The sequence below is a fragment of the Aotus nancymaae genome, unplaced genomic scaffold (assembly GCF_030222135.1).
Source record: "Aotus nancymaae isolate 86718 unplaced genomic scaffold, 86718_ANA_hifiasm-v0.15.2.pri h1tg000002l, whole genome shotgun sequence".
In the NCBI taxonomy this organism is placed as follows: Eukaryota; Metazoa; Chordata; class Mammalia; order Primates; family Aotidae; genus Aotus; species Aotus nancymaae.
The window spans coordinates 27,619,198-27,642,227 of NW_026988413.1; the positions used below are offsets into that span (position 1 = coordinate 27,619,198).

The 23,030-nt window shown below is 39.8% G+C and overlaps 1 protein-coding gene across 7 annotated transcripts in view; it reads right to left on the bottom strand.

The window, feature by feature from the left end:
* Positions 1-23,030, bottom strand: part of AHCYL2 (adenosylhomocysteinase like 2) — a 199,819-nt gene that overhangs the window by 35,005 nt on the left and 141,784 nt on the right. For 3 of the 7 annotated variants that reach the window (XM_064373564.1, XM_064373588.1, XM_064373576.1), the window contains exons 2-4: positions 17,347-17,455; positions 8,391-8,534; positions 7,548-7,648 (exon numbers count right to left, since the gene is read on the bottom strand). In XM_064373564.1, coding sequence (XP_064229634.1) covers positions 7,548-7,648; positions 8,391-8,534; positions 17,347-17,455 — 354 coding nt within the window. Of the gene's footprint in view, positions 1-7,547; positions 7,649-8,390; positions 8,535-17,346; positions 17,459-20,880; positions 20,983-23,030 lie in introns of those variants that run through there. The other 4 variants (XM_064373561.1, XM_064373567.1, XM_064373570.1 and 1 more) reach the window with 3 other exon arrangements.

The following is a 23,030-nucleotide window of genomic DNA, read 5'->3' on the forward strand; positions in this document are numbered from 1 at the left end:
TTATGATCCGCCTGCCTCGGCCTCCCAAAATGCTGGAATTACAGGTGTGAGCCACTGTGCCTGGCCATAAACTTTTCTTAAAAAACACAGATTTACAGTTCTGCTTCTGCTTAGAATACAGAAAGCTACAAGAGAAGCTCCCACCTTAACAACACGAAAAAGCTGGGTAGCTACTAGGAAGGCTGAGGTGGGAGGACTGCTTGAGCCTGGGAGATAGAGGCTGTAGTGAGTCATAAGTGTGCCACTGTACTCCAGCCTGGACAACAGAGAGAGACCCTGTCTCCAAAAAACCAAGCACACGGTCAGGCTCAGTGGCTCATGCCTGTAATGCCCCCACTTTGGGAGGCTGAGGCAGGTGGTTCACCGGAGGTCAGGAGTTCAAGATCAGCCTGGCCAACATGGTGAAACCCCATCTCTACTAAAAATACAAAAAAATTAGCCAGGTGTGGTGGTGTACACCTGTAATCCCAGCTATTTGGGAGGCTGAGGCAGGAGAATAGCTTGAAGCTGGGAGGTTGCAATGAGCTGAGATTATGCCATTGCACTCCAGCCTGGACAACAAGAGTGAAGCTCCTTCTCAAAAACAAACAAACAAACAAACAAACAAACACACACACACACATACACACAAAAAAACCCCAAATCTGGGTAATCCACAAAGCCAAACTCTTTTTGAGCCCATCAAAGAGCTGAGGTCATAAAGCACCCAAGTGAACTGCCCTCCAAAGAGTGACAAATCCTTTTAAAGAGAGAGGGAAGACTGTTTTACCTTTGGCAGTGTATGGGAGGAAGAAGTGGCTGCCACAGATAAGGATAAGAAAAAATCACCAACATTTTTGAATAATTAGGAAAGGCTGAGTGTGGGAAAGTGTGTCAATGTGAAATTTTTTGAAGCTCCAAGCACAGGTAGATTTCCCATTCACATGCAGGCTGTTTTCCAGAGGCTTCCACCCAGTGCTAAAAAGAAAGACCGGGGCAGGGAGCTGACTAGCTGTGCTCAGAAATAGACATGAAACCTGGGCACTTCCCTACACTCTTCTCTAATAAGAAGCAAAAGCCTCAAGCTGCAGGAAGAGCAGGAATTGGGCCTGCCATCAGGGACTAGGCAAAGATCCACTGTTTCTGGAGGAGGGCAGAAGCAAAAACTCTCTGCCTCTGAGAGAGGCACAGGAAAACCTCTTGGGCCCAGGACAGTTCACTGATACAAAGTAAGGATCTGCTACCTCTCCAGCTCTCCAGGAAGGGCAGGAAAACATGTCTTGCTCAAGACTCACCACAGATGCAAGCCAAAGTTTGGCTGCTACAGGTAGGAGAGGCAGGAATATTGAGAAAGCCCTGCCCTCACAGAGGTCTGCCTAAGACTGAGACTGCACCAGAGATCCAAGAACCCACTTGCCCTCACCATGTGCTTCGCCCCAGGAAACAAGGAGTGGCAGTCTGGTGCAGCAGATGGAGCAGGTACTCAAAAAGAGGACACTTCTGTGGCACGCATGTGCAGAAGTAGCTGAAAGCTAAGGGTAAAGCAGAAGCACTGAGGAATGTCCTCTAGTAACCTCAAATCACTAGGTTATAGCAGTCCACTGCTGCAGGAATTTGAAGCCTTTGTTGGTATACAACAAACTCCAAATCCAGCTCAACTCATGACTATAATGAAAACTAATATACTACCACTCAATCAAAAATGTCAGGAGATATAAAAAGTGAAAAAAAAAACCCACTGTCAGGAAATAAGTAAACAATAGAGGCAGGCTCTGAGATGAGCCAGATGTTTGATCAGACAGGAGCTTTAGAATAACTATGATTAATATGTTTATGTTATTTATTTTTATTTTTTTAGACACAGGCTCTTGCTATGTTGCCCAGGCTGGACTAATATGTTTATGCTAAAGGATCTAGTTGAGAAAGACAGACAACTTCCATGAATAGATAGAAAATTTCAGCAGAGATGGAAACTATAAAAAGTCAAATACAGGCCAGGCATGGAAGCTTACACCTGTAATCCTGGCACTTTGTGAGGCCGAGGTGGGCGGATCACCTGAGGTCAGGAGTTTGAGACCAGCCTGATCAACGTGGAGAAACCCTGTCTCTACTAAAAATACAAAATTTAGCTGGGTGTGATGGTGCATGCCTGTAATCCCAGCTACTTGGGAGACAGAGCCAAGAGATTGTTTGAACCTGGGAGGCGGAAGTTGCAGTGAGCCGAGATCACGCCATTGCACTCCAGCCTGGGCAGCAAGAGCAAAACTCCATCTCAAAAAAAAAAAAAAAAAAGTCAAATACAAATGCTAGAAGAAAAAGAAAACTCAGATTAAATGTTCCTTCAACAGATTTATCATCAAACTGGGCACATTCAAGGACAGATCAGCGAACCTGAAGATAGACCAATAAAAATTATTGAACTGAGCCAGGCACAGTGGCTCATGCCTGTAACCCCTGCACTTTGGGAGGCTGAGGCAGGAGGTCGCTTGAGGCCAGGAGTTCGAGACCAGCCTGGGTATCACAGCAAGATCTCATCTCTATAAAAAATTTAAAAAATTAGTTGGGCATGGTGGTACATGCCTTAGTCCCAGTTACTTGGGAGGCTGGGGCAAGAGGATTGCTTGAGCCCAGGAGCTTGAGGCTGCACTGAGCTATGATCGTACCACTGCACTCCAGCCTGGGCGACACAGTGAGACCCTACTCAACAAAACAAAGCAACAAAAACAAAACAAATTACTGAACTGAAATAAAAAAAGAAAAAGACTGGCAGAAAATAATTAGAACAGAGTGCTCAAACTCTATGGGATCTATTTGGTAATCTATGGATTCTTTCCCTCTTTGCCTTCTGGAACTCCAATTATATGTATGGAGAGGAAAAAAAGAGGATCTGGGAACAATGAGATTTCAAAGCAAAGAGCATATTAGTGCCCAGATCCACTAAAAGGAGCCAGGCATTCTGGGAGAAATGGCTGATTCCAAGAGTAGGACATGGAACGTTCAAGATAAGCTTAGATGATCTTGTACCAAGAGCAAGGAAGTGTTCAAAGAATGAAAGGGATATGTCAAAAGACAAGTCACAGAAGCCACACTGAGGAGGCTCTCCCTGGTCAAATTGGGAACAAGATGATCATGTAAATAAGTAATAATAGTAATGGATTATAACCTATTAAATAAAATAGAAAACAATGATTCCATACAAATAAAAATAATGAATAAATCAAAGATAAAGAATGAGATATTTATAGTTTCAGAGTACTACCCCACATAAACATATTAATTTTATTTTTATTTATTTATTGTTGAGACAGGGTCTCATTCTGTCAACCAGGCTGCAGTGCAGTGCAATCTCAGCTCACTGCAATCTCTACCTTCTGGGCACATGTCATGATGCCTGCCTAACTTTTATAAGTTTTTGTAGAAATGGAGTTTCATTCTGTTGCCTAGGCTAGTCTTAAACTCCTGGGTTCAAGTGATCTGCCAGCCTTGGCCTCCCAAAGTGCTAGGATTACAGGTATGAGTCATTGAGCACAGCCTAAAAAACATATTAATTATAACTTTTACAGAGGAAAATCCTGGCAGACACCACCTCAATCAAGGGATCAAAGAGAACATCATCAGTTCTGGGACAAACTGAAATCATGTGCCACCTGATAGGATGCATCACTTCTTTGTATTCCCACCACAAATGCATAGCCTGAATCTCATAATGAGGAAGCACTAGAAAAATCCAAATTGAGGACATTCTACAAAATAAACCATCTGTAATCTTCAAAAGTGTCAAAGTCATGAAAATCAAAGAAAGACTGAGAAACTGTTCTGTACTAATGAAGATTAAAGAGACACAACAATCAAATGTGATATATAACTATGGACTGGATTCTTTTGTTAGAAAAATATCATCAGAACAAGAAGTGAAACTCCAGTGGGATCTAAACGTTAAATGGTAGTAATGAATCAATGTCAATTTTCTACTTCTGATGGTTATACTGGTTGTACAGGAAAATGTCCTTGTTTGTAGAAAAGATATACTAAAGTATTTGGGGGTTGCTATGGTCTGAATGTATGTTCTCCTCCCCCAGAGTCATATGTTAAAGCCTAACCCCCTAAGTGATGGCATTAAAAGGAGATTATGGAAGTGATTGGGAGGTAATTAGACATGAGAATTCTGCCCTCACGAATGGGATTAGTACATTTATAAAACAGGCCTGAGGAAGCTTGCTTGCCCCTTGGCCATGTGAGGACACATAGAAGGCGCCATCTATGAGGAACAGGCCCTCACCAGACACTGAATCTACCGGTGCCTTGATCTTGGGCTTCCCAGCCTCCAGAACTGTGAACAATAAATACCATTATTTTTGAATTACCCAGTCTAAAGGATTTTGTTATAGCAGCCCAAATCAACTAAGACAAGGGTGAAAGAGTATTAGGCTGGGAAACAAAGCAAAATTTCCTTGTAGTTATTTTTTTAAAGGAAAAAAAATGTGGGGTGGAAACAGTAAAATAATATTAAAATTGGTAAGCTAATTGTGATTAATCCATTCAGGAAAAAATAGAAAAGGAACCATGAAGGGTGGTAGCTCAGTGAGCCTAAGGGTGAAAAACAAACTTGATGTAATTCAGCAACCTGAGACAGTAGAGAAGCACTTACTATTTTAAGCTACCACACTGAAGTCTCATGTCGCTGACTGAGCAGGCCAAAAAAGATTCAAGAGTGTTTCTATCTCGACTCATTAGTCTGTAGCTCCAAACAGATAGATTTTCAATTTATTATACTAATTTTGGGCAGCCAAGGTACTTTTTTCCTTAGAGAACATATAACCCAGTAAATTCTCATAGTGAGGATGCTAACAGTAGCCGTCTGTACCTCGAGGAATCTCTAATGTTCTTAATCAGGAATGTGACCACATAAGTGTTGTGCTTTGGGAGAGACAATCTTTGGAAAACTGATCTAGTCACACAGATGACCTAGATCTTATGAACCCCATAAAAGATTTCAGACCATTGCTCAATATACCAATTTCCCTATAGTGGTCTCATTATGGCTAGCAACTCCATATATATTACATCTCTGATGATAAAAGAGGAGATTTAGAAAATTGTAGGGGTATTTTTGGTTGTCACAATAATTGGAAGGGGAGTGTGACTGACATTTAGTGGGCAGGACCAGGAATCTGGACATTTTGAAAGTGCAAGACAGTCTCAACAAAAAGCTGTGCCGCAGCTGATATCCCAATGAAAGTTCACATGGGTAAAAAACCTATTTATAATTCTCTGAGTTTAGAAACTAATTCTACTTTACAAATTAACAAAAAGTAGTTTTGTAGTTTTAATACAAAACAATAGTTTTTCTAGGAATGTAACATCTATGTAAGTCAAGAGAAAAACTCATATTTTTTGTTGTTCTTGTTGTTCAGAAGTTTACAAAAAGTTGTTTACTATTTCAGAAAATCATATAATTTGGCAATGCTGCTGTGATGCTCTGGAATCAATAACATTTCTTTCTATCTTCAAATAATACTATTTGAAACAATACTATGAACTAGTACAAATATCTGACTATTCTACTAGAGTTGTCCCCAAGTATTTACATATTGAAATACACATTATTTTAAGTATTATACTTTCTTTTTATTCCTCCTTCATATTTCAGTTAAAATTTTATATTGATTTTTTTTTTTTTTTTTTTTGAGACGGAGTTTTGCTCTTGTTACCCAGGCTGGAGTGCAATGGCGCGATCTCAGCTCACTGCAACCTCCACCTCCTGGGTTCAGGCAATTCTCCTGCCTCAGCCTCCTGAGTAGCTGGGATTACAGGCACGCACCACTATGCCCAGCTAATTTTTTGCATTTTTAGTAGAGATGGGGTTTTACCATGTTGACCAGGATGGTCTCGATCTCTTAACCTTGTGATCCACCCGCCTCGGCCTCCCAAAGTGCTGGGATTACAGGCTTGAGCCACCGTGCCCGGCCCTTATATTGATTTTTTAAAAGATATGCACCTAGACATGTTACATCTGAATTTCATTTCAGGATAATTCAGGGATACCGCAAAAAAAAAGGTTTTTTAATAAAAAGGGGACATTAAACCTGATGAGCATAAGGTAGGAATCACTGGTGTAAGCAAATCATGGTAATCCTGTCCCCTGGCTAGGACTGGTGGAGCACAGGCATGTGATCTGGTTCTGCCCAATGAGACACGATGGAGTATCCTGGAGGGACTTCTCTTGAGCAAGGAAGAAATGGTCCCTCTTCCTTTTCATGTCAGTTTGTGATGACTAGAATAGTTGTAAACATCTTGCTATCAGCTTGAGAGTGAAGTAAGCACACTGAAGAGGCAGCTCCAAGAGAATCAGAGAGGTCAAGCTGGAGCCCTGAGATCCTGCATCTGAAGTCTGCCTTCCCTTTGGACTTTCTGCTACGTACTGTGATAAATTCCTTTATGTGACATAACTTTTATTATAGTCTATTGTTATAATTGCTCTCTTTTATTTTGAGTTATTGTTATTCATTTCTTATAGTGCCTAATTTATAGCTCCCTTTCAGTATCTTCAGGGGATTGATTCTAGGACTACCACGATACCAAAATCTGAGGATACTCAAGTCCCTTATATAAAATGATGCAGTGTTTGCATATAACCTGTGCACATCCTTCTGTGTGTGTGTGTGTGTATATATATATACATATATATACACACACACATATATATATATATATTTGAGACAGGGTTTCACTCTTGTTGCCCAGGCTGGAGTGCAATGGCATGATCTCAGTTCACTGCAAACTCTGCCTCCTGGGTTCAAGCGATTCTCTTGCCTCAGCCTCCTGAGTAGTTGGGACCATAGGCATGCACCACCACGCCCAGCTAATTTTGTATTTTTAGTAGAGACAGGATTTCTCCATGTTGGTCAGACTGGTCTCAAACTCCCGACCTCAGGTGATCCGCCCACCTCAACCTCCCAAAGTGCTGGGATTACGGGTGCGAGCCACTGTGCCCGGCCCTTCCTGTATATTTTAAAGCATCTCTAGGATATTTATAATACTTAATATAGTATAAATGCTATGTAAATAGTTGTTATATTTCTTATCTTTTTTTATTGTTGCATTATTTTATTTTCTGAATATTTTGATCTGCAATTGGTCAAATCCTCAGGAAGGATTGGTGTACATGGAGGCCCAATTGCATAAATTAAACTTAATCATAGGTATATATGTATAGGAAAAAACATAGTATACATAGGGTTAGGTACTGTCTAAAATTTCAGGTGTCCACTGGGGGTCTTGAAACTTATCCCCCACAGACAAGGTGGGGAGGCTACTGTATATTGAAGTTAAAATCTTGACTCTGTGATTTCTAGCTATATAACCTTAAACAAATATCTTAAGTCCTCTGAGCCTCAGCTTCTTCGTTTACAAAATGGAAACAATACCTGCTTTATATGGCCATTATAAGGATTAATGAGCTAATACTTGTTAAGCTCTTAACTCAGTGCTTGGCATGTTGTAAGCTTTCAGTAGCTCATGGCTATTATTAACTATTGTTATTAAAAGGAGAAAGGAAAAGAACTTACAGCAGTCTGAGCAGTGATGTGTGTGCAACCCACGATTTTGGCTCCAGCCAAAGGCTTTTCTCCTTGAGCTCTCTTCCTCAAAGCCATCAGTGCAGGCATTTCTGAAAAGGTCCAATACATAAACAGCAATATTAAAGAAGAGGGGATAAGAGATAAAAGAACAAACAGAAAAACTTACTTTCTTAAGATCCTTCCCCTCAAGGGATCAAGACATTAAACTTGAATTTTCCTTTATAAAAAACTTTTAGAGACAAATGTTTCAGGGTTCTGATTCTCTATATTCCAGTCATTATCCAGTCTCTCTCCTTTTTTTTTTTTTTTTTTTTTCTTAATGATTTTTGTTGTTGTTGAGATGAAGTCTCACTCTTGTTGCCCAAGTGGGAGTACAATGGCACAATCTGGGCTCACTACAACCTCTGCCTCCTGGGTTCAAGAGATTCTCCTACCTCAGCCTCCCGAGTAGCTGGGATTACAGGTGTGTACCACCATGTCCAGCTAATTTTTATATTTTTAGTAGAGATGGGGTTTCGCCATGTTAGCCAGACTGGTCTTGAACTCCTAACCTCAGGTGATCCGCCTGCCTCAGCCTCCCAAAGTGCTGGGATTACAGGTGTGAGCTACCGCACCTGGCCTCTCTCTCTTTTTTTTTTTTTAAATATAGGGTTCCTTGTAGACTTGTCAGAGTTCCTCAGTGTTTCCTGAGCTCAAATTAATTTTTTTATAAGTATTCTTCATTATCACATAGAAATTTCACAAACTACCAGACCCTAGTCATAAAAAGGGATTAATATGGACAAAAAGACACAGGCAGGCTGAGAAGGAAAATGTGCTTGTTTTCTTTACCTTGTTCAGCAATTTCAATTTCTCTTCGTCCAAACTCTGCTTGTTTGATGTTCTTGACACAGAAGTCACTGCTTCCCTTAGAGTTCTTTTGCTGCTTGTCCCTGGGGGATGTCTCATCATCAGAGCTATCTGTATATGAAGCCGCTGGAATGACAGAATAAAAAACTCTCAGGGGGAAAAAATGCTTCCTCTAAAATTCTGGACCATGGAGCGAACTGAGGTTTCTCTAGCCATCTAGCACCATATAAATTTTTTACCTCTGGTAAGCACCTACATGCTATACACAGGCCAGAAGAGGGAAGCTGAAAGAGACTGCCAAAGACATTCTCCCTGGATAGCCTTAACTTGAAATCTAGGGCTAACTTTATCTTCAGAACATGCAGAGGTCCTTGAATATGCAAAAAGAGAGAGGTAGCATTAGGTTAAAACCACAGTAGCATTAGGTTAAAATCATGGTCATTAACCTATGGGTTTTGGGGATTCTAGCTACTCTGCTCTGTGTACTGCTTAAGTATTTGATATAATTTGTGTTTTAGTGAAATTACTAAATAGATAAGACCTAGAAAACAAGGAACCCACGGGAAAGTAATTAAGAACCACACAAAAAGTATTTGTCTGACATAATAGAGCTTTCTTTTTTAAGACTGACTCTGATGAGGCTGAATTGTGCCTGCAGACCCAATTATACATCGACAATGAAGTATTCAACATGCTCTCCCTTCTTGCTGGCCTCAGTGGGTCCTGTGTTATGCATTTTAGGCTCTCAAAGAAGTAAATAAATCCTCTTTTGGTACAATAAAATGCTCTGATAACAAATCCATTTAGCAACATACCCTAGAGTGTGAAAGGTCTAAAACTTTTCATCGTGGCTAACAGGCAGCTGCTGCTATTGCTATTCACATGCTTAGCTGAGGTCTTTTTAGTCTTCATAGAGTTCTGTAGTTGCTAACCATTTGCTAGATTATTTGAAGCAGTGTCCTTCCCTGATTTGTGTTCGAGTTTCTGAAGATAGTTCCCTAACTCCCAAGATTTCTTAGGGGTTAAGAAACACTCTCTAGAAAATGCTTCTCTCAATGGAGTAAGTACTGCCATCACTTTTAAGGGTAGAAAACTGTGAAAGGTCAGAGTGCCTAGGATCCGTGATGCTCTGATCTACTTATATTCAGAGAATTAAGGCATTTCTGAGATTTCTTAGCAAAGGGTCTATCTCTGGGAGGGCTGTAAAAGGCAAGTCTGACCTTGCCCAGTTAATCAGGCATGGCAGTATTTGGACAGCAGGGGCTTGAGAATCTCTCTTTGAGCTGGAGCAAAGTCCTAACACGAGGCAACAGGAACGAACATGGGCACCAGGGGAGGTGAGGGAATTAGTAAATCCCCAAAGAGACTTTTGTTCTTGAAAGGAGCTAATCTGTACAAAAAGTTTATGGTTCCCTTTCCTAGGGTGAGTGAGAGCTCAAAGTACTTTTGGCAACAGAACCCAGAAACAGCTTTCTGGGAAGTCATTTGTTTTACGAATCAATATTCAGAAATATCTAATAAATTAGAGGCTTGGGGAACCATGCTTCTACCACCTGAGAGATAAAAAGATAACAGCCATCACTAATCCTGATCCAGATTTAGAGGAAAACTACTTTTGAAGAAACTGTTCATATTCATAATATCCTGAAATCTCAAATCCTTTTTCAGAGTCATGATGATTTTTATGCTTCCCAATGGCCATTTAAATACAGTGATCATGTGTTCTGGAGTCACTTTGGTTAGGTCTCAGTCTCTGTTTCTGGGTATATGAAGTGGAGCTGATACCAAAATCCATTTGAAAGAGTTGTGAATTTATTCACATGTTCAGTCATTCACACAATTGCTCATTCAAATTTTAATTATGCATCTATTACGTACAAGACATAGCCTTGGTGCTGGAAATACAGGACAGATATAGATGGTCCTTACCTTCATGGAGTTTGCAGTCTAGTGAGTGAGTCAAAAAAGAAATAACTAGTTACAAAATTAATTATTTAGAGGATTTAAAAAAATACAGTTGCAACGTGTGCTATAAAGCAGAAATCAGGATGTCATAAGACTATATTATAGGAGGACATGATTTGTCAAAGTCAAGTTGTTGAGATTAGGTAAGATAATGTATGTAAAGTGCTTAGTGCAATGCTTGGCATACAGCAATTAAGCACTCAATAAATGATACCTGATATTACCCACTTTTGCACATATTTTAAATTCAGTTCCAGATATAACATCTTTAAGGGTTCTTACTCAGTTTTAGGATATTGAATGGAAAAAGAATGATATACATACATTATCATTTAGCAGTTTCTCTTTTTTTATACCTCCATCATCTCCTACTAATCTACCCAAGCAGCAGGTGGCTGGCTGGCAGTGATTTGAATGGTTGAGACTGGAGTCCTAACTCTACCCAGAATAGATCCCCCTTCCTATGCCTCTTTAGTTTCTAAGGATGAGTCAGAAGAAAACCAAAAAGCAAAACAAAATTTGAAAATTTTCCCTTAAGGGAAGCATTTCAATTTCTGGCTTCACCATTTTCCCCCCTAACTTAAAGAAAAAAAGTCTTTATACCACTTACCTATTCTAAAAGCTGGAAAAAAAAGTATTTTACTTTCTTAACAGTAGTCAAGTAGTTATAGTTAATTCAACCAATGTTTTTCTTTGAGCCATAACATATTTGTTTTCAAAGAGCCCCCCAACCCCCCCTTTTTTTTTGAGACAGGGTCTTACTCTGTCACCCAGGCTGCAGTGCAGTGGCATGATCCCAGCTCACTGCAACCTCCGCCCCCTGGTTCAAGCGATTCTCCTGCCTCAGCCTCCCGAGTAGCTGGGATTACAGGTGCCCATCAGTGTGCCTGGCTAATTTTTGCATTTTTAGTAGAGACGGGATTTCACCATGTTGGTCTCAAACTCCTGACCTCAGGTGATCTGCCCACCTCGGCCTCCCAAAGTGCTGGGATTATGGGCTTGAGCCAACACGCCCGACCTCAGAGAGCCCTGTATACAAACCTGCTATCAGGTAAGCACCAAAACTGCTATCAGTTGTCTAGATCGCACTAATATGTGGATACAACATGGCTGACAGAGCCAGGCTAAGAGAATGTATTATTAGTTCTAAAAACACAGTAGAAAGGTTATTGCTGAACTAGTGACATTTACTCATTTATTCTTTGAATCCATACTTATTTCTGCCACAAAGTAACAAACTTATGATGACAGTTGAGATAGCATCGATTCTTCCTAGAAAAATAAAGAGAAACCCAACACATATGTACAAACTCCCTTGAACAGAGTTTCTAAAATATTTGTAATTGTCAGTATACTCTAAAGTCCAGAGTCATAATTTAAGTAAACAAGAACAACCAATAACCTACTAAAGTAGTCCTGAGATCTCAGATCTAGCTTTAACCCTAAGTGGTTAAGTGACCAATTTTTAATTTATCCAACTGTAAACTGTAACAGATTCCCTCTTTCCTCATGCTCTCTCTTCCCCCCAACTACTACCAGAAAAATCTTATAAATAAATGAGATAATACCCAAAAGGGTTCAGTTTCTAGGTAGAAAAGTAGTATGAAGTACAATATAACTTTACTATGGGATGTTATCTTGTTTCAGTATTTTCCAAAATCAAAATACAACATAATGAATCAAGAATCCACAATCTATCCCATAGAACAGGTATACATATGTTTTATGGTTCAAGCCTGATTAAGCTTTACCTCTCAGCAGCTGTGATACTGTGGGATACTGCTAGGAGAAGAAGCAGTCAGAACCCTGACTGAATTAGTCCTACTAGACTTTTTTAAGTCAGGCAACTCCTCTTGGGCCTAACCTATCCATTTGGTAATGGAAATAGCAGTAGGGACCTGTGTGTCAGGTTATAGTAGACTTCACTGGTGAATAACACTCTAGAAATGTGTAACAAGCTATGTTAGCAACACAAATACAAACAAATAAAACTTTGTTGTTTAGAAAAATCTGAAAATATCTCAAACTTTATAAGAATTGTAGATTTTGGGGAAAAAGAGAACCAATCGTGAAGAAGGGACTCCTGTCTTCTCTCCTCAGCCTTAACCAATTAACTCACTGCAAAGACAGCTTATTCAGAAATATATCACTGAGAATGGTCTGACTGAAAAGAGTCTCTTCTGTTAATTTGTTTTTATGAGGTTTTCTCCTTAGGGGAAGAGTTTTTAGCAGTTTGCTTCTTATAAAATAGTTTCATGGATTAATGCAGCACTTTTCAACCTGGGTTCTGCTAGAATTAAGTCCTAATGCCTTGAAGCATCCATTGTACATAATGATAACTTCTCTCCCACACGGCTGGAAAGGTACTAGTTATGTATCATCTTTCGGATAATTAAGAAAAGTCTATAAAATTATTTTCTGTCCTCTGTGATTCAGATGAAGATCCTTGGTTAAGAAAAGCTGGTAGAGGTTCCTAAATGAAAGCATGGCAAAACTTAGTACTAGGATCTTTAGGAAGGGAGAAGAGGCTACAGCCTATGTAGACCTCTATGTATCTTCAGCAAAACAAGCACTCTGGATAGGAAATTATCTTTTTTGAAATCTCATAACCTTCTTTTGTTGTTCACCCACACTGAGTATATAAGAGACCTCAACAAGGGTATAAAAATATAATGTCTCTGAACAGCTTTCATCAATATTTATTTATTGAGTACCTCTTACATGTCAAACACAGTTCTAAGTGCTGGGAATAAAGCAATGTAAAACAGAAAAAAAAATCTCTGCTCTCATGGATCTTGCATTTAAGTAGAAGGTAAAAGACCAAAATATATTAGTAACATATATATTTTATATGATAAGGTGCTATGAAAAAAAATTAAGAAGGAAAATTTGATAGGGAATGTTGGGTGGGGTTCTGTATAGTATTTATTTCTAATGAATTAATTTTTAATTGACAATTGTACATATTTCTGTGTATTAACATGATGTTTTGAGATACGTACACATTGTGGAATGGCTCAACAGAGATAATTAACATATGCATTAACTCATATCCCTATCATTTCTTGGTGGTGAGAACACTTAAAATCTGTTGTCCTAGCAATTTTCTAGAATACAACACATTGTTATTAACTATAGTCACCATGTTGTGTATGATTTAAAAGAGTAGCCAGGAGAGAATTCATGAGAAGCTGATAATTTTTGATGCAGAACTGAAGGAGGTAAGGTAGCCAGCCATGCATGTATCTGCATAAAAGGCATTCCAGGCAGAGGGAACAAGTACAAAGGTCTTGAAGCAGGAGAGCGCTTGGCATGTTTCAAAGTAACAGTAGGAGGCTAGTATGGCCAGAATGAAATGAACATCACAGGGAGGAAGGAGGTTTGGGGAAGTAGAGAAGTGAACAGAAACGTAATGTAGGCCACTGTAAGAACTTTAGGCTTTACCAAGAGTGAGACTGGGAAGGCACTGGAAGGTTTTAGGCAGTGAAATGATATGACATGACTTATTTTAAAAGAATACATTTGGCTGTAGTGTTGAGAACAGACTGAAGATGGGTAAGGTTGGAACTGAGGAGCTCAGTTTTTCATGAGCTCACAGACATCTCATGAGAGGTTTGAGATGTCTGTGAGCTGGGTGCCATGGCTCATGCCTGTAATCCCAGCACTTTGGGAGGAGGATTGCTTGAGGCCAGGAGTTCGAGACCAGCCTAGGCAACAAAATGAGACCTGCATCTCTACAAAAAAATTTTTTAAAAATTAGCTGGATGTAGTGGTACACATCTGTAGTCCTAGTTACTGGGGAGGCTGAGGTGGGAGGACTGCCTGAGCCCAAGAGTTCGAGGCTACAGTAAGCCATAATTGCACTACTACATTCCAGCATGGACAATAAAGCAAGACACTGTATCTTAAAATAAAATAGAATAAAATAAAAAGAGATATCTATAAAACATTCAAGTGAAAGGACTGAGTAGGCAGTTGTGTATATAGCAGAGAGATCTGAGCTGAGGATAAAATATGAGCATCAAACACCAATACATGGTATGTAAACCTATGAGACTGAATGAGTTCATCTAGGGAGAAAGTATAAACTGAGAAGGGAAGAGGTCCAAGGATCAGTCTTTGGGGCTTTCCAGTGTTAATTTCTATAGTCATTAAAAATTTTTTTTAATTAAAAAACATTTATTTTTTGAGATGGAGTCTCCTCTGTTGCCCAGGCTGGAGTACAGTGGCACAATCTGGGCTCACTGCAACCTCTGCCTCCCAGGCTCAAACAATTCTCATGCCTCAACCTCCAGAGTAGCTGGAATTACAGGTGTGCACCACCACGCCTGGCTAATTTTTATATTTTTTGTAGAGACAGGGTTTCACCATGTTGGCCAGGCTGGTCTTGAACTCATGACCTCAGATGACCTGTCTGTCTTGGCCTCTCAAAATGCTGGAATTACAGGTGTGAGCCACTGTGTCCAGCCTAGTCATTTAAATTATAATGCATGCTGAAAATGGGCCTCAAGTTCTTACTGACATATATTTGCATATATATCATTTCATATTTAGAGAGTGGTGAGTCAGTTCCATTACTCTTAGCTTTTCATTTGATGCACATGGAGCTGTTTTTCTATCATTTTATATAACTTTCCATTGTCTGTATTATGAATGTGCCAGGTGCAAGAGTTTTCCAGCATCACACAACAAATCAAACATGGATCAAAGACTAGAAACTAGGTCTCTCCTAACTCCTAGTCCAAGAATCAAGGTAGTAGCCATTTCTATTCAGAGTCTGTTTAAAAGGGCTTGACAACCATTCACTCAAAGGGGAAAAAGAAAAAGAAAAAAGAAAAAACAAAACAAGGCAACAGTGCATGTGATGCAGCTGCCAAAGAAGCAAACATTTTAGGTTTCATTTTAAAATCACGAGTTTACAGAACTAACACTAGTTCAGATCATTGAGAATATTGTGTTGATAGGCATAATATTTTTAAAATAATACCTAATCTGAAACAGGTCCAGATAAGGGTAACCAGGGCAGTGGGATACCCCTAAATCAGGCAACCAAACCCAGCAAATTTTAAATAAAATCTTTAAATTCCAGGGATTATATAAGAACGTAACAGGAGACAAATTATAGTAAGTTGCACCCCATGGTTTAAAATGCTCCCAAAGAGCAACCAGTGGGAAGCTGAATGAGATCTTTAAGTTCTTTTTCATTTCCAGGATGTTTTGACTCCCTGCTCCTAAACTTAATATTGTTAAATAGATATATTAGGTTGACAATTTTTGACTTATAAAAAGGGTAATTTCATATAGTTTAATCTAAAAGGTCCAAATTTACCAGGATGATACCAGTCCATATCATTCACCAAAAAGCTATGCCAAGCCACTATGTGCTCACTTAGAAACCAAGGGCATCAATTACTCTCTTCCAAGTAAATAGATATTTTTAAAGTACCCTCCCTGCCTATGGGGGTTGGGTAGGATGGCAGGCATTCATTTCCTCTGCAGGAACACAGGTGGATATGTATATCTAGTGTGTAGGGGAGAGACTGAGCTGGAGTTAAAATTTGATATTATTATTATTCAGTATCAATCTTTAGATAACATGCACAAACCCACAGCTTAAAATTTACAATTCACATTTTTCACAATTATTATGGTTTCCAGAGTTATATTAACCAGTTCATGAATTTTCAACACTGCTTATTTCAGCAGAATAAGATTAAGATAGGTTTCCCAGCCAGGCACAGTGGCTCATGCCTGTAATCCCAGCACTTTGGTAGGCTGAGGAGAGAGAATCACTTGAGCCCAAAATAATTGTAAATTTAGGCAGGCATGGTGGTGGGCGCCTGTGGTCTCAGCTACTCAGGAGACTGAGGTGGGAGGATCGCTTGAGTCCAGGAGGTCAAGGCTACAGTGAGCTATGACCGTGCCACTGCACTCCAGCCTGGGTGACAGAGTGAGACCCTGTCTCAAATCTTGTACTACCCCTCAAAAAAGGTAGTACGAGATTCTGTACCTTTAGATAAAAATCCATAGAAAGTGATGTCATATGCTTTACATCATTCACTGTTATTGCGGGGGGAAAGTAAAAAGAGAAACGTAAAAAGTATATAATCTACTCAGCCTAAAAGCTACAGTTTCCCAAACAACTGTTCTTCAACTTTATATAACAAATATTACTTTCCTATTTGTACAAAGAACAAATAAAATTTCAGGTCATGACAAAAGTTTTCTACTGAATATTACCATTTATAATGTGAAGAGGTAACTAGGGCAAACACTCAGCTCCCTACCACATCCCAACACAAGAACATAATAAATGAACTCCACATTAAATCAGATTCATATTAGGCAGCGTTTAGCACAAATGGCTGATGCCTTCAAGGGGTCCTACGTGATAACAGCTCAACTGGCATTCAATGATAACTCAGTCCCAAGGCACATGTATTTGAATTAATGCTAATGCAACAGATGGAAGGAGTAACAAGAAGTCCAATGTCACAGCTTAGGAGAGAAGGCAAAGGGCTCACTTGCTTGAACTAGCTATAGTGTCTTCATTATTTCTTGGGGCAATTGAGGTTTCCCTGTTAATTTGCAAGTATCACATGGAGAAATGAAGAACTTTTTTGTTTTCAAAGGATGGAAAAAAAAAACAACCCACGAATATGTACACATACTGTTTAGGAAAGGTCATCAGTGAACTACATATTCCCACCCTTCTGAGTAGATTAAAGAATTCAATTTCCTTAATCACTCTCTTCTGCTTCTATTGGAAGAGGAGGCCTCTATTAAGCTCCACTCTGAATTTCCAAAAGAAATGCAAAGCTTCCACCCAGAATTTTAGTCTAAATTTTGACTCAAAGTATTTATTCAAAGCACAGTCTTGCTCATGCTTAATTAGCTTTGGATAGACAGGAGGTCCCATTGACTTGGTACTTAATAGCCTCAACAGCTGGGTCCACAGCAGCTCAGTACTCACCCGAGCTGTAGCTGTCAGTAGATGACTGAGAAATGGAACGAGACAGAGAACGACGTCCAATTTTGGTGGGACGTTTGTTGAATTCTTGCTTCTGGTCAGCAAACTGGATCTGCTAAGAAAAAGAAAGCTAGTTATATAAAGAAAAAGCACCTCCATTTTGACACAGCAATTCAAGGCTTGGTATTACAGGCTCTCACCTTTCCCAACAGTTGATCTTATTGTATCAATCCTTATTTGGAATGTTAAGACTCTTTGAAGAGAAGAATACTTTTTCATTTTTTTTTTTTTAAATAGAGATGGGGTCTTTCTATGGTGCCCAGGCTGACCTTGAACTCCTGGGTTCAAGCGATCCTCTCACCTCAGCCTCTCACACAGCTGGGACTACTGTGTCTGGCAATATCTCATTCTTTACCTACTATGTTTCTAATCAAATTTAAATCTTTGATACACTCTTTTTTTTGTTTTGTTTCTGAGACAGTCTCACTCTGTCACCCAGGCTGGAGTGCAGTGGCACAATCCTGGCTCACCACAACCTCTACCTTCTGGGTTCAATCAATTCTCCTGCCTCAGTGATCTCGGCTCACTGCAACCTCCACCTGCTGTGTTCAAACGATTCTCATGCCTCAGCACCTCGAGCTGCTGGGATTACAGGTGCACACCACCATGCCCTGCTCATTTTTGTACTTTTAGTGGAGATGAGGTTTCACCATGTTGGCCAGGCTGGTCTCGAACTCCTGACCTCGAGTGATCCACACACCTCAGCCTCCCAAAGTGCTGGGATTACAGGCACGGGCCTCTGTGCCTGGCCCACTCTTTGACTATATGCTTTTTGCAATAAAATTGTGACACCCCTCTCCCCGCAAATAGGGAATGGGACATTCTGGTTAAAATAAATTTTTAGAAAGTTGAGTCATATTCAGAAATATTTTCTACAGTTTCACTGAAAAGTAAAGCTGGAAAAAATCTTTGAGACCATCATATTTGTAACCTCTATATATCTAGATGAGAAAATTGCAAGGTACAGAAAGGCAAAATGACTTGCATTCAGGTTTCAAGAATCTCAGGAAATGGTATGATTTAATAATTTTAAAAAAGGCTCTTCATTAAGAATGAACATTCTGGAACTGCATTCAAATTCTGGCTATGCCACTCATTAGCTGTGTGATGTTGCTCAAGATGTTTTAGTGAGTCTTATTTTTCCATAAGTACAACAGAGATAAAACTACTTACCGCTCATAGATTTTAGAGAGGGTTCAATGAAACAATGCATGTAAACTGAACATAGCAGGAAATTCAATAAATCCACTCCCTACCCAACCCCTACAGTTCAATGCTCTTGTAACTTTTGCAGGTAGCCACTCTAATTTGTTAAAGCTTTTCTAAAATATATTAGATAGCCTTCCAGTACCAGTAAGTAAATATCAGTTTTTTGATATTTGATACTATAAAATACCTAAAAGCAGTAAGATTCATCATTATAATAAATGTAGAAGCAGCAGATTAATTGACTGAGTATGTATAAACCTCAGATCATACTCTGGAGGTTGCATTTTGGATGAAATCTGATAATGATTTTCTTACAATTTTATCTTTCTCCTATTGTTGGAGGTTCCAGCTGATACTTCATAATACTTTACAAATTAAAGGTCATTTGTAAGCTATACTTGTTTGGGGAAAAAAAGCTCATATACTTTATTCAACTAATAACTTTTCTTTTTCTCTGTTTGCATAATTGCCTATTCTGGATCCAAGGTGGCACAGAGGAAAGTCTAATGAAAAAGATCAAAGACCTGACAAGTGACTCTACCTTTAATGATAAAAAGATGGTTCCTTGATGGGCAGAACATACAGTACACCCAAATGAAAGCAGGAACTGATGGCTCCACTTCCTGCAGTTAGAGGTAACTAATGAGTCACTTGAGTACTGCAACAAGGGGACCATTGCCAAATGGAATTAGCTTCACATTGCCTTTTACGGGAATTCATAGCATGTTCAACTACAACAAATAAAGCCTGCAAAGTGCTTTAGGGCTTGTAAATTTTTTTCAGCAATAGGAAAACTCATCAGATTAGAAGCTCTTCTCGAACTAAAGAAAATGACAAAGATGATTATTTTGCTCAACTAGCAATTTATTCCAAAAAAATAAAGTTCCCTTTCTATGTACTCCCATAAGACGTACATGAACTTTCATGTATTGCATTTCTCCTAGCACAGCACTTATCACAGTGAATGTAACTATCTGTCTACCTACTTGTATTTTCTATAAACTATAGGCTCCATAAAGGGAGAAGCTGTGATTCTTATTCACCCTTATATCCTCAGGCACAAATCCTAGGCACTCAATCAAGTGCTAAATCAATATATCAGAAGTAGCCTATTCGATCTTTAGTGTCTATACTTGGTTGAGTATTCAGTAAACATGGTAAACATAAACCAAGTCAAAAGTTAAAATAATTTTTAAGGGCAAAAAGAGCTAGACAGAAGAAGAGGGAGGGTGGAAAGCTGGGGAGGTGGACAGTAGTCAGGCTGCAAACTATGGCTTCCATTTCACCAACCTTGTTCAAAACAGTCATATGTCTTTATTCTTTTTTAGAAGCCCATCTAGGAAAAGGAATAATAATGGCACTTTTCAAAGGCCACACTGAGTCACTAACTTTTCCGGTGTCCCCTTTAAAGAAGAACAAACTCTGTTTCAGATGCTCAACACGACCCCAACACATCCACACCTGTGTACATGCACGTCTGAGTGCATATGCACACACACCATGTACACACACCACTAGAGGGGGCCAGTCACTCTTATTCTCTAGATTTGTAGGATCGGAGTGAATAAACCATATAGCTATCTAGCTGCACTATCACCTCAAACCAGTTTCTCTGAGCTGAGCTGTCTTCTCCATAGTGTTTTCTATTTACAGTAATCCCTCCTTCCCAGGACAAGTTCATGCTGTCTTTTGGTACCAAAGAGGACTAGGCTGTGCAAGGCTCTCTCCATTTAGAACACAGGGTTCTAAAACCTTGCTTACTGGTTAGACACTGAATTCAAGTTTCTTTAAGACAGAAAAATATCAGAGCAAGACTAACCACTTAAATATGAGTTACAGAATTTTCCCAAGAAACAAGTATCTTTCTCCGATAACCAGAACATGATTCAAGTGGCTCCCTGGTGCCTGCCTCCCCTCAATATTTAAATGCCATTATATCCTTCACTCAACAGTCCATTTCGTAATGGATTGGTTTTGTAATCTACCCGCCCCAGTTGTGGTACCTTAGTAGATTCTACCCCTAACTTTCCTACCTTGTCTGGAACCAGAGTCTTTTAAGGTAATCCTTCTTTTCCATTTGAGAGAGAACTGCCTAATTCCAACAGGCATTAAGGCAAGGGAGGAAGAGACTGTTAAAAGAGGTGTAGCTCACCTTATGCCAGAGGGAGGGTTGAAAGCAGGAAAGGAGGGGAAAAAAGAGTATAAGCTGGCCTTTTACAATAACGGCTATAGCAGCAGCAAGACTGGTAAATAAGAGCTTAGCCTCACCTGGGCTTTAATCCCAGAGTTGCCATTAACAATGTATTTCTTCTTGCTGCCCAGCATAGTGACATAACCAGCCCCACTGCCACCTCTGTGGTCCAGGGACCCTTGTGATCAGGCCTTTAAACTTTCCTCATCAGCAATTCTGTTGGCTCTGGTTCCAGCCAGCTTTTTGGGCTGGGGGGTGGGGGACTACTCTTCCTTGGAATCCCTGAAGCAGCTCCAACAACCCCTTCAGCAGTCCAGTCCCAATTTAATAAGACATTTCTGGTAGTGGCTCATCAGCCATTCCTAATTCTGGTAGCTGTTTTGCTTTTATTTATTTTTTTCCTAAACACCTAATTACATGGATCCTCTGACCTCTAAACCTTAGCAAGTCCCTTGACAAGGCCCAACTTGCATGCGCATAACAATAGCTTATTTATATAACCACTGCACTTTTTTGCTTGCTATAATTAACTTGCTAATTAGGTTCCTTTTTAACCTTACCTCCTCCTTTTCCACGTCAGATGATTTTAGTTAACCTAGTCTCATTAGAAAAAAATTAACTACAGAGCCACTAAAACAATGAGAGACTTTATTAAAAGAGTAAGGAAAAAAAATTAATGGTGCCAAGTACTCAGGCAGTCCCTACCCTACACCCTGTGTCCTTGGATTAGCCAGACTGGGGACACTGATTTCAGTCCTGTCACCAAGGAAATCAGTTTTCTCAGTTCACTGCCTTCTTCTGAATTGTGCATCTTTTACACAGGTTTTGACATTTGGTTTCTAGTCCCAGCTCAAGATTGTTGCTGATTTGGCATAGGGTGACCCAGTTTCCTTTCTTCACAAAATGTGTGCTCAAGGAAGGTATGACTACAAAGGGAAGTTTCTTATCTCCTGACAGTCCCCAGAATCACAACAACCTTATTACATACCAAATATTCAAGCAAAAGGGCAAAGAATCACATTATTTATTTGCTGATTTCTGAAAGAGAGAGTGAAGAAGAAAGCTACACTTGACTGTCTGCTACAGAGATTGGGGGGAAAGTGATATGAATTCTTCCTTAAAAGACTGCTTGTTGAGCACAGGAAGGGATATAAAATGGTAGATTCTCTCTTTTTTTTTTTTTTTGAGATGGAGTTTTGCTCTTTTTGCCGAGGCTGGAGTGCAATGGAGCGATCTCAGCTTACTACAACCTCTGCCTCCCAGGTTCAAGTGATTCTCCTACCTCGGCTTCCCAAATAGCTGGGATTACAGGCATGTACCACCACGCCCAGCTAATTTTTTGTATTTTTAGTACAGATGTGGTTTTACCATGTTGGTCAGGCTGGTCTCGAACTCCAGATCTCAGGTGATCCACCCACCTTGGCCTCTCAAAGTGCTGGGATTATAGGCGTGAGCCACCACACCTGGCCGGCAGATTCTTTTTTTTAAGGATAATCTTTATTTAGAGAGAAAAGGTCATATTGCATACTGTTACTGACTTCTCTGGACGAGAAAGGTTTGGTAAGTGCCTATATTCACAGTTCTGTGTATGTTACTTCTATTATTTGTACAAAAATCTTAAGAAGTATGCAGTATTATTCTCACTTGACAAAGCAGGAAAGAGTAACTCTGAGGGAACACATGATTTGTCCAAGGTCTCAGAGCAAGTAAGCAATGGGACTGGAATTCAAGCCTGTGTTTATGCCAGAGCCAAAGCTCTTATCTACTATACCATACCTTATGATATTAATCAGAAGACCAAAGAACTCCCCTGGCCCTAATCCTAGATGTACTAGCCCCAAATCATTTATCTTTAAATTTGCTTAACTTAAAATTATTCTTTTTTTTTTTTTTTTGAGACGGAGTTTTGCTCTTGTTACCCAGGCTGGAGTGCAATGGCACGATCTCGGCTCACCGCAACCTCCACCTCCTGGGTTCAGGCAATTCTCCTCCCTCAGCCTCCTGAGTAGTTGGGATTACAGGCACGCGCCACCGTGCCCAGCTAATTTTTTGTATTTTTAGTAGAGATGGGGTTTCACCATGCTGACCAGGATGGTCTCGATCTCTTGACCTCGTGATCCACCCGCCTCGGCCTCCCAAAGTGCTGGGATTACAGGTGTGAGCCACCGCGCCCGGCCTAAAATTATTCTTTAAATTCATTTTCATATCAGATTACATCTTAGAAATG